A 12,341-nucleotide genomic window follows, 5' to 3' on the forward strand; every position below is an offset into this window, starting at 1 on the left:
TAGTTCACAAGTAAATCCAAAAATCGGGAGGGAGGGCATTTGGTTTTTTTTTCCTTCAGAATTTGAATACTGACCACCAAACAACGACGGTACAAACTTGATATTTGTCATGGATGAAAGGTGAAATCTTTTCCCAACCTGGTTTCCCACTAAATCTTTGCCTGTTTTAACTTTACTTTATTGTTTTGAAGATTCAGAATCACCAAGGCATTTTATACCAGCTGATTACTTGGAATCCACAGAAGAATTTATTCGAAGACGTCATGATGATAAAGAGGTAATCGCCCCCTTTGAAATCTCTTAGCTCTTGTGCAGATAAAAATATGAAGGAAGTAGACATTCAGGGAGGTGACATGGCCTAGCAGTTAGAAGCAAACATTGGGATTTTCACAGGTGACTTTTTATATGACATGAGCTCAATCACTCCTCTTTTAGTCCACTTTTCCAAAGAGTAGGACTGATTTTCCCCAAGGTGCTAAGTTCCAAATGCCAAATCTGCCCGGGAGGTTCAGAAAGAGGTTGCCCACCACTGCATTCAGTGCCTCTTAAGGGGAACCTAGAGTCCTTCCCCCTAACCCCCGCCTTATTACTCTCCAGGGAAATCCATCCTCTGTTGGCACAAAGCACAGTTCATATTGAGAAATGTGCAGTAGGAGAAAGAGGAAACTGAAAAAGAATAATGCCCATGATACATTGTATAAAAACAGTTTGAAGAAGTTGCCTTTAACTCAGAAGAAGAGAGATACCCCAATAAGCGTTGATAACCCCTCTCCCCCAGAACTTCAGGATACAGACCTTGTCCTGCAGCTACTGAAATGTCTGTACTGCAGTGATCTGACTGACGGGGCCGGGAAAGGAACGCGTTCTCTCGGGATTTAGGAAGAGGTAGTTCTGCACATCAGCTAAATGGGTAAAATCACAAGCTGCTGTTGTGATGAAGTGTTATTACGAGGCGTGTTCTCTAGACTTTGCATTCCCAGAAGAAAGGGTCCTATAGCTTAAACAAGCTCTGATGAGTGTTTTCTTGCAATGAAGAGATGGAAGAATTGCTTTGAAGCTGGTGGCAGCAAGGGAAGGTGTTCATGTGTATACAACTCTGTCCCTTTCCCTGTAAAGTCTGAAGCCCTTTTTCTGTGTTGTGCTGTCTTGTTGAGGTGGTTTCAGAGCTTAGGGGGATTTTCCTTAAGGATTTAGGGTAAGGCTGACATTGAAGAGAGCTGGAGGGTAACAGTCATTGCTGCCAGCTAGAGAGACAAAGGACGAATAAAACCACAGCTCTGCCCTTCTCCGGGCACAATACAGACAGTGCTCAGTAAGACATTTGCGCCTGTCTGTGAAAAGAAACAGGAGGAAGCATTTGATGGACAGAATTCTTTGTGATAACAAGGTGAAAAACTCACAATGGATGTCCATCTGGCCACAGAGCAGACTCCTTTTTGTCACTGTCACTGAGATACAAGATTCTACCTATCGAAGCCTGGCCTGCTATGATGAGGGAAGGTGACATTCCATTTCAGGAGTATAAACCCTAGCATCCAACATGGAAGGTTTTGTGATAGAATCCTTGTCTACCACATGGGAAGCAGATTTTACTTTGCTGGTTTAGCAGTTCAGAGGGTGAGCAGCTTGTTTCCTGAATAACGCTGGCTCACAGGTCCTTGGGTCTTTATCCCTGTTTTTTGACTTATGTGTTTCAACTATGGGAATGATGGATTTGCTGAGGTCGGATTCACACACTGGGTAGGGAGCTCTGCTCCGTTTGCATCTGTCCATTCCCATTGCTACAGAAACAACTCACATGTCCCAGCTCAGGGAATGCCAGTCCTGGCATTTTTCCATGCAAGTGGCTTATTATTAACATTGATGATAATGGCATTTCAGAAAACAAGAGCCTGTCAGTCCTGGAAGGGACATTAGTGGTCATCTGCGCAATTCCCTTGTTTTATCCAGGAAAGGACTGCCACAGGGCAGTGGCTTGCCTCGGGCCACATAGCCAGTTACCTTGTACCAGAGGCAGAGCTGGAAACCAGGGCTCTGCCGTGCTTCACAAAGCACTTTCTCACGTCTTTTCTCATTTAATCTTTACCACAACTTACCTGAGCTCTGGAAATCCCACAGCCATTTGACGAGTTATTGCTTTATTACTGGTAGACCCTGGAGAAGAATAGAAAAATGGGCCCACCATCCTTTGGGGCTAGGTGTCACTTAAGGCATTTAATTACCTGCTGGGAGAAGACTAATGCTTTATTGAGAATGCTCAGAATGATCAGTTCTAATCAATGCTTTCCTGCGAAGAATATTAATCCCAGGAAGGTATGATTGGTATGGAGTAAGAAAACACATTAAAATTCTCTACCATAGGGTCCTTTCGGTAGGCAGTGAGGACATTTAGTTAAATGGAGTGTTGTTTAATTATTTTAAAAGGCCTTTAAAAATAGAAATAGATGACTATTTCCTTAATTTAGGAGAGAATATTTCTTCTAAACCCAGGTACCATTATTCTTAGTTTATCTCCTATATTTATAGTCTACCTCATTCCCTTAAACTCCGTTTCATTTCACCTAAGGGAGAAATAGTTAAGTAGGAAGTACAAGGTAAGTGATGCCTTCTGTCAGTCACATAAATAGCTTTTGGTGCGTGTGCTGAGGCCTCCTAACAATTGTACTCGGAGGAAGGGTTGGCTGGCCTAGGAGAAGGGGTGCCACGTTTTCTGAAATGGGTATCTCTACTCTCTTGAGCATAAAGTAGCAGGAACAGGAAGCACAAAGATGACCTGCTTGCCATAGAACCACACAGTAAAAGCCCACAGCAGTTTTAATAGCCTGATTTGAGCAGGAGGAATCAGCCAGCCCTGGTCCCACTATGGGAACTCATCACTGCCTGAGCGAGGGAAGGATAGCACTTCCAGCCTCCCACCATGCTCCATGCGCGTGAATGCTCCGGACGGACCCCCTGGATGCCCTGGCCTTGGCCGCCTTGTATCAGGAGGCAGGAGGCTTTTGGCTGAGCCGGGAGATAGTCTGCAGACAGCGTAACCGTATGGGACCCAGCATTCCCCGCATCCCAGTGTTCCCCCGGTTTCTCCCTGCAGCGCTGTCTCCTCCCTACACAGAGCGCACATGGGTGGTTACAGCGGGAACCTTGCAGTTGCGGCCATAAAGCCCCTCCAACATCTGTTTCCTCCCTATTGACCCAGCACCTTTTTCCTTAGTTGTTTTTGTTGGCAGTTTTCCAATACCCTGGACCAGATGATTCACAGCCCATTTTATGCAATTTCATGGCAGAAACTTTTAGCGGACCAGAGACGACTTAAGCGTGAGCAAGAAGAAGCCGATATTGCAGCTCGACGCCACACGGGCGTCATTCCGACGCACCATCAGTTTATCACTAATGAGCGCTTTGGGGACCTCCTCAATATAGACGATACAGCAAAAAGGAAATCTGGGTCAGAGGTCTGTTTTGGTCACCTCGATCTGCTGCTTGACCCAAAGCAATATTTGCCTTCCCTCGGCATTGCCCTCTGTAGGCCAGATTACCTCTCCAAACAGCATCTGTCATCCTGGCTTCCCTTAGGCTTGCTTTGGCTCTTCTCTGGCTGGTCGGTGGACATGATTCCCATTATGTCCTGTGCTCTGTATGTCCAAGCATGCCTGGCTGCGGGACCGGGATCTGCTGGCGCACATCCTGAATGCATGCCTTAGAGCATCGGCTGCCTTCATGAGTCTGGTCTTCTCCATCTGCATTTTATCATGAGACTGTGTTGCCTGTGCACTTTGCTTAGAAACCTATACCTTAGTTCATATGCATTAGTAGCTATGGTGTGGACAATTACGAGGTTCTTCTTTGACGAGATGGTTTAGTGAAACTTGTATTACATGCAGTACTGCCACTTGGTATCCTACGATGATTTAATTGACTGAAGTGTTCAGTAGAGCTGAAGCCTCACTGAGGAATTTTGAAAGCCAAACCGTTTTGCAGTGAGGGTAAGCCATGGAGGGTAAGAGCTCTCTGAGAGAGATTTCCTTTGTTGCCTTAATTTTGACATTTCTCAGCTGAAATTATGAAACTTAATATTATACAAGGAACAAAGAAGTACAAGCCTTTGAAGTGATTTTATCCAGGCCTTGGCCTCCCATGTGAAGGTCAACATATTGAAATTCTTGTGCTGGCCAAATGCTGCATCTTGCATCAGCGTTTGTTTTGCCACGTGATCCTTAAGTAGCCCTGCTGAAGATTAGCTCCTTTCAGGGAAGCCTGTGTGTCTGGGGCTTGGGGAGGATTGGGGAAATGGGGCAGTGACACCAAAGTATACACAGTTGTATAATCGTTCAGTGTAATAGACAATTAAATATTCATGTCTCTATCTTTTGAGTGACAGAGGCACCACTGGCTGTTCATCAAATGGTTTGGGTTTTGTTTTCTTTTTTAAAGAAATAGAAGGTGACTGTAACAAAGAGAGAAAAGGGGGAACCAGACTAGAAGATGAAAAGCTGGGGAGGGGAAAGAGACTCTAAGGTGATAGAGAAAAATAAAATGTAATAAGGAGGAGGCAGAAATTAGCAGGAGTTACTCAGATGCAAGTGAAGGACAACTGCCAGCCCTCAGCATTCCAGCTCCTCAATACCACCCTGTTCTGCAGGCTCTAGTGATGGGTTATCCTCATTCCCAGGCCTACCTGGTTGTGAGTGGTGGAGAAGATGGGAACATGCAAAGGCACCCTAGGGCTGCCTACCCCACATGTAGATAATACATGCAAATGAAATGCAACCAGGGCACAACAACCATGGACAGAGGCAGGCAAACTCTGCCTAACCTGCCTTGCCTCCCTTCTAGAGCAGAGGTTCTCAAACTTAAGTGTGTCACAATCCTCTAGATGCTTGTTAAAATACAGGTTGCTGGGCCCCATCCACCAAGTTTCTGATTCTGGGGCGGAGCCTGAGAATTTGCATCTCTGAGCAGTCCAGAGACCACATTTTGAGAATCACTGCCCTAGATGTCGACTGACAGACATGGGACAATAAAGACCAATGAGTCCCACGTGCACCAGGCTATGTAGATGTACTTCTGTACCATTCAGTAGAATTTGGATGACCACTAATTTGCCCAGGACCCTGTGAGGGGATAGAAACAAGACTCAGACTGTGCCTTTGGGAAGCTGGCAGTCTAGTGGAAGAGGCACCCTCAGAACAGTTACCTCTGTTGTAGTAAGTAACACAATGCCTTGGGAACCAGAGGAGGAAAAGATAGATTCAGCCTCAGGAGGATGGAGGAAGATGAAGAAGGAGATGATGCTTTGTACAGGCAATATGACTCATATAATATGTCTTAAGAGTTCAGTGGAATCAGTGTTTCTCAGTCTTGAATAATGTATGGATTCCCTTTGATGAAAAAAAATTTTTACCAACCCGATTGGGTTGACCTAAGCCAATTTACAAATTAAATAGTAAACTGTACACCTATACAATTTTTATTTAGTAATTATAAATTTAATTGAGAACTGATTAATATTCATGTCTCTATCTTTTGAGTGACAGAGGCACCACTGGCTATTCATCAAATGGTTGGGTTTTATTAATTTAATTGATGGTTGATATAATTTTGCCTGAACTCAGTTGCTGCTCAGAGTGTGAATATCGTGCTATTTTGGTATAACTTTTTTTAAAGTTCATACAGCTTTACAGCTGGCTGTCAACCAGCCCCCCCACCCCCCCCCCCCACTTTTTTAAATTGGAATCACTGAAATTTTTGTGCTTAAAACGTTGGTCATTTGGCCTTCTCTTGTGAACTTGTCGTTTATCATTAACTCCACATTTGTTCTTTTCTTATTTGCTTACAACTGTTGAATTATGCTCTTTGGTCACAGGCAGGCATTGAAATCTGTGACATTGATTATAAGGTCGTCATTCAGTTGACTTCTAATATGTATGGTAGATAGATGGAAACATCACATGAAAATGCACAATTAAAAAAAATTCCTGTGGAGAATTCATGGCCTTAAAGAAGATTCCCTATAAGACCCCAGCTTGAGGAACCTGGAAATATGGGGCATTTCACTAAGGGATCAGGATCTAAAACTAAGCTTGATGAAGCTTCTAAAAACCATTTTTTTCCTCACATAGAGTCTCCCATTTTTCCCCTCTGCTTTGCCCATGCCTTCTAATATTGAAGAGGAAGTATGTAATTTAATTTTCATCACATTGTTTCCCTATACCAGAAAGTTATAACAGTTGAAAAGGTTGGAGCTGCTCATGGCTGGGGCAGCATTAAACTGGCAGCTGTAAACAGCTTGCTCTCATGATTTCTCCCCTCTATCTGTCTTTTTTTTTTTTTTAATTCCCCACTTTTAATGGTGGGAAAGAAGGATGTACAAATAAACATGGTAAGTAAAAGGGAACCTTTTGCTCTCTTTGTTGGAATTGGAGATGAAGAAATTCCAGACAGAGAAGGGGTGTCTAGACAAGGTGCAGCAAGTAGATTTGCCTGACTGGGACAGGAAAAGTGTCATAGGAGATAACGGCAGTTAGGTATGAGTGGGGAGAAATGACCCAAAGGCCTTAACCCACCTCAGGAATTGAGAGTTGATCTGAGGGACAGTTGAGAGACTGGGCCAACTTCAAAGCAAGGAAGAGATGTGATGGAGGTATTTGAGGAATGTTATTTGTGCTCCTGAGTGACAGTAGATTAGAGTGGAGAGAACTGAAGTCAAAGGAAGCTTTGTGCCTGTGGGAACTAGAGGTCAGACCTGAGTGGGGTTGTGGAAGGGACGGAGGGAGGGTTGGCGTGACTTCATGACAGGCTCGATGAGAAAGTGGAGATGGGGGCTGTGGGTGACTTCCAGGCTTGGGGGTGTCTAGGAGGAGAGGGCTACCTAACAAGAATGGAAGCCTTGAAGGAAGAGCGTGAGCTCAGGGCTCGCTTTATCTGGCTTTTTGGATGATTTCACAGACCTTGAGGAATATGTGGAGTTGGAGGTGATGTGAGAAGTCATTCAGGGTTCATTTACTTGCAGGTCATAATTTAAGTCAGGCAAAGAGAACATGTTCCCCAAAGACTAAGACAGTAGATAAGGAATGTCTCAGGACTGCTGGCTGGGTTTTTGTTTGTTTGTTTTTTAAATAGTGGTGTCAGCCTTGGGGACCAGCATTTCCGCTTTAGGACTTTTCTAACCATCTCTTCCCCAAATCTGCCCCTCCGTAGGGAGATCCTCACACGTGGCATAGCTGATAGAACATCCGTGTAGTGTGCTCTGCTAAGGTCAGACAGGTAGATTTCTGCCCAGATTTTGACACCAGAGTAAACTGGTTAGGGTGGATTTTTCTGCTTTGCTTTCCGGAAACTTGTAAACGTGTGTCCTTTTCATTATACATAAATTGTGATTTTAACTTGTCCTTGTTTCCTGTGTTTAGATGAGACCTGCCAGAGCCAAGTTTGACTTTAAAGCTCAGACACTAAAGTAAGTGCCACCAGTCATATTCATTTATTTTAACTGCCTCTTTGAAACACAGAAGTTCACTCATAGAGAAGCGTGGGAGAAAATAACAACAATAAGAAACAGTAGTTTTTACATTTTACTATGTGCAAGCACCATTCAAAGTACTTTACGTATGTTAACTCATTCAGCCCTCATTGGAACCCTGTGGGGTTGGTGCTATTGTTATTTCCCTTGTAGTAATGGGGAAACCAAGGTTCTGCAAGGTTAAGGAACTTGCCCAAGCTGGTCAGTGATGGAGTCGGGATTCAAATCCAGGTAGCCTGGTGTCAGAGCCTGGGCTCTCACCTCTGTGCTGCCACCTCCTATGTAGGGACTCAGTTTGCTTCATTAAGTGGTGGCTTGATCCGACTTTCTCTATGGAAGGAACCAGAACCAGTCTCTAGAAAGATAACTTTGCCAGTTTTGCTGCAACAGCCCAAGAGATTAAAGGCTTATGTGAACCCACAGGAGACCAGCATTTCTCTAAGTATGTTCCTCAGAGTGCTGGCTCTGTAAATATTTCTCAAATAGTGTTCCGTCATAGAAATGAGTCTGGGAACCACTGCATCCTATGTCTGTACCTCCTGCCCCTGCTTGAAGAGAGACTTTGCTATTGACATATTAACGGCTCTCTAGAAGTTTTTCAATAAAGAAACCTAATTAGCTGATTTAGCCAATGTTACCTAAATTTAGATGACCAGAAAACCTTTCTACTTTACGTAGAATGAAATTTGAGAGATGACTGGGTTCCTAGAGGACCTTGCTCACTTCATATCTAATTATGGATTAAAATGGGCTGTGAGTTTTCATTGGCAGCAGTGAACTGCAGCCATCCTGCTGCCCTGGTGATGAAAGGGGAAGGAAAGCCCTCCATCCTTGGACGCTGGGAAATGCTTTGTGGAGGCTGCTCAGCTGTGGTTCCGACCTCCTGCAACACAGGATGAGTGACTAGCCTACTGTTTCCAGAACTAGGCACAAATCTGGTGCATTTGGCTTTGCTTGTAATTACTCCAGTGCTTTAGCTTGTCACCTAATGAGAGGTGGTGGCATCATGTGCTGGGTTGATTATGGGCTCCAGAGTCAGGAAGTCCTGGGTTTGAATCCCGACTGTGCCACTTATTGCCTCTGATCATGGGCAAATCACCAACCTCTCCACCTCAAATTTCCTCATCTGTAAAATGGGCATAAAAATGCCTCTCTTGCAGGGCAGCCAAGGTAATACTTGTAAGATATGTTGCATAGTGTAGCAAAAGTGTCCCCCTCCTTTTTTTAAACCAGAGACCTCTGGTTATAAAATATATATATATTTATGTAGATTAATTTTTTAGTTTAATCAAGAAGTAACTTTTCCTCTCTTTTCTTTTTTTTTAAAATTAATTAATTTATTTTATTTTATTTTATTTGGCTGTGTTGGGTCTTCGTTTCTGTGCAAGGGCTTTCTCTAGTTGCGGCAAGCGGGGGCCACTCTTCATCGCGGTGCGTGGGCCTCTCACTATCGTGGCCTCTCTTGTTGCGGAGCACAGGCTCCAGACACGCAGGCTCAGTAGTTGTGGCTCATGGGCGTAGCTGCTCCGCGGCATGTGGGATCTTCCCAGACCAGGGCTCGAACCCGTGTCCCCTGCATTGGCAGGCAGATTCTCAACCACTGCGCCACCGGGGAAGCCCCTCTTTTTTCTTTGAATTGAGAAAGTTCCATGTAATCATTGAATGGTACTGTGATATTACATTTAGCTAGATTTCATTTAAAAATCCTTGCAAATAGAACAGGTGAGAAGGCTAAGATAGACAGAACTCATCACCATTTACCAACGTTGCTCATGCTGGGGACAGGGCTCCTTCCTCCTGACCCAGTGCTTTCATTGTACCACGTTGCCTCCCAAGAAAAGTTAATAAAACTTTTTAAAGAGAAAACAAAAGATCCATAGACTTGAATATTTTAAACATCTCCAGTCACTGGGTTCTGTTTTCCTCCATAGTATGTTATTCAGAAAAGTGTTCTGTGGGAGCGCTTGTTTCAACCAAGTTAAACAGGTTTCTGTCCCACAGGACTCTCCAAGCTTCCACTGTGCTAATGTACGTGGTGACACTCCAGAAAAGATCTAAAGTGCATCATATTATTGTTTCCCAAACCTTGTTACTACCAGACTTTGCCATGTGCCTAAGTGACCTGCGAGTCACTTAGGGTGGCAGAGTTTGGAGCCTGCAGATCTCCAGCAGCGGTGGATATTCTGAGGGTTCTGCTCATCTGTGTGTCCATAGTTGAGAGTAAATGGAGGGGAGGATTCAGAACTCCCCCAGGGAGGGCTATGGCAAGAATTTGGCCAAAGACCTTCTTTCTTCCAGAGATAAATGTCCCAGATCCTCTTCACAGGCCTCTTTAGGGTTAGAATCTGCCTACCAGTGCAAGACCCACACAGGCTGCCTTGTTCTCTCATCCAGCACAGTGCTGACTTTGTATGAGGTTTTCCAGATGTGCCCCTTTGTTTAGCCAGCACCCCTCACGTACTGTGGGACTTCCTGGCACACTGCAAAGCAGGCACACCCCCTCCAAACTGCAGTCAGAGTCCTGTCTTTCCATGCGGTTGGTTTGAGGCAAACGGAAAAGATCTAGGTCATTTTTTCTTTTTTTTTGGCGGCGTTGGGTCTTTGTTGCTGCACGTGGGCTTTCTCTAGTTGCGGCGAGCGGGGGCTACTCTTCGTTGCGGTGCGTGGGCTTCTCCTTGCAGTGGCTTCTCTTGTTGCGGAGCACAGGCTCTAGGCGCGCGGGCTTCAGTAGTTGTGGCACAAGAGCTCAGTAGTTGTGGCTTGCGGGTTCTAGAACGCAGCCTCAGTAGTTATGACGCACAGGGTTAGTTGCTCCATGGCATGTGGGATCTTCCTGGACCAGGGCTCGAACCTGTGTCCCCTGCATTGGCAGGCAGATTCTTAACCACTGTGCCACCAGGGAAGCCCCGTTTTGTTTTTTTTTTTTTAATGCAAGAAAATTTCAAGGTACAGTTTTTGTGTTGCTTAAAATTTATCTTTCTCTCTCAGTTCTTAAAATGGAGTCCTGGTTAGCAGTTAACATATTATTGAGGCAAACAAAGGGATGTATATGGAAAAGTTGAAAAGGGGCATGAAGAACATTTGAAGGAAAATCCACTTTTCTTTCCAAGATCCCTTTTCCATGTTGAAAAGAAAGTGAATTAACATTTACTGAGTGTTAACTATGTAACAGGCACCATGCTAGGTGTTTTATCTGTAGTTTGTTGCTGAATTCTCCAACAACTCTGAGTTAGCTCCTATTTTCAGATAAAGAAAGTATCTCAGAGAGATTAAATATCTTGCCCAAGGTACCAGAGCTGGTAAGTGGTATAACTGGGTTTTGAACCCAGATCTGCCTAATATCAGAGCATTTCTACTGCATGATGATGGATGGATGGATGGATGGATGGATGGATGAATGGGTAATGAAATGAGTGGTGGATGGATGGCTAAACAGAATGATAAAAGGATATCAGTATGTCACAAACAATTTGAGGGTAGTTTAAATGTCATGGGTAATGAAGGCATGCATTTCTAGGGCATAGAAGAGGGTAGTGAAAGTATCTAGAAGGAAACATTTTTCATTAATGAACAGCAGCTAAGACTGCTGGGTGCATCACTGTGTGTTGCATAAATATTCTGAGCATAAGACAGCATTGACAAAAAATACACTGAGGAAAGCACAACAAACTAATAAGGTGTCTGAGCACTTTCAAGTGGTTGTCAGTTTGAAAGTTAACCTTCATCCCACAAGACTGGAAAAATGCCAAATATGCTGCAGTTTCCTGAATAGTGGGGTTCTCGCATCCACATATGGAGCTGCCTCTTCTGTAACTTGTCCCCTTTGACCTCACTCGAAGTCTCCTTTTGCTAAAACATGGGGCATCTTAATCTTACACACATTGGGACATCTGGTAAGATGCTGTGACCCTCTGTCCACAGGGAGCTTCCTCTGCAGAAGGGAGACGTCGTGTACATTTATAAGCAGATCGATCAGAACTGGTATGAAGGAGAGCACCACGGCCGGGTGGGGATCTTCCCCCGCACCTACATCGAGGTACTCTGGCTCTTTCTCTTTCTAAGGAAAAGCCTGGTCATGCCCAAAGCACAGTTCACTTAACGTGTGTTTTGTTTCCTCCTTTCATTTCTCTGCTTTCTTCTCTTTTCCATTCTCCTTCACCTCTTTTTTCCTTTCTCAGCTTCTTCCTCCTGCTGAGAAGGCTCAGCCCAAAAAGCTGGCACCAGTGCAGGTTCTGGAATATGGCGAAGCTGTCGCCAAGTTTAACTTTAATGGTGATACCCAAGTAGAGATGTCCTTCAGAAAGGTAAGCTGCCCTCTCATCCCACGCCAGGGGGCCCCGCTGGGTGGCGCTGTCATCGCGGGGATGGGGCACTGCAGCGGTGGCCATTGTGGTGAGGCTGTCGTGCCCCATCAAGGATTGCGCTGAGGGCAGTTGGAGGATTTCTGCCATGAAGTATTAAAAAAACAAGCCCTACATTGAGTTCACTAATGAAAAGGCCATGATTTCTGGAATCACAGACCTACCTCTTTTATAAACCGTATTCAGTGTTTATCGAGCACCTAGTAATGTGAGAAGTGCTGTGTTGGTAACTAGGTGGTACAACATTAATGTGGAGAAAAGGAAGTCCAGGAGAAGTCTGAGAAACTTTGAAGCCAAGAGTCATAGGTTATCAGCTGTGTGGCTTTGGGGGAGTTAAGTAATTGTTCAGAGCTGCGATTTTTCATATGTAAAATGAAGACAAATGGCCCTCTTCCAGAGCCGCTGTGAGAGGATTTAATGAAACAGCCTCAGTGAAGCCCCCAGTGTGACACGTGGCATCTAGT

The 12,341-nt window shown here is 44.5% G+C and overlaps 1 protein-coding gene across 38 annotated transcripts in view; it reads left to right on the plus strand.

The window, feature by feature from the left end:
- The window catches only part of SORBS1 (sorbin and SH3 domain containing 1), a 241,675-nt gene that overhangs the window by 204,588 nt on the left and 24,746 nt on the right, over window positions 1–12,341 (plus strand). For 34 of the 38 annotated variants that reach the window (XM_036829021.1, XM_036828992.1, XM_036828997.1 and 31 more), the window contains 5 exons: window positions 192–277; window positions 3,285–3,452; window positions 7,407–7,453; window positions 11,438–11,552; window positions 11,695–11,820. In XM_036829021.1, coding sequence (XP_036684916.1) covers window positions 192–277; window positions 3,285–3,452; window positions 7,407–7,453; window positions 11,438–11,552; window positions 11,695–11,820 — 542 coding nt within the window. The remainder of the gene's footprint in view (window positions 1–191; window positions 278–3,284; window positions 3,453–7,406; window positions 7,454–11,437; window positions 11,553–11,694; window positions 11,821–12,341) is intronic. The other 4 variants (XM_036829023.1, XM_036829015.1, XM_036829011.1 and 1 more) reach the window with 1 other exon arrangement.

Source organism: Balaenoptera musculus, chromosome 16, assembly GCF_009873245.2.
Source record: "Balaenoptera musculus isolate JJ_BM4_2016_0621 chromosome 16, mBalMus1.pri.v3, whole genome shotgun sequence".
Classification (NCBI taxonomy): Eukaryota; Metazoa; Chordata; class Mammalia; order Artiodactyla; family Balaenopteridae; genus Balaenoptera; species Balaenoptera musculus.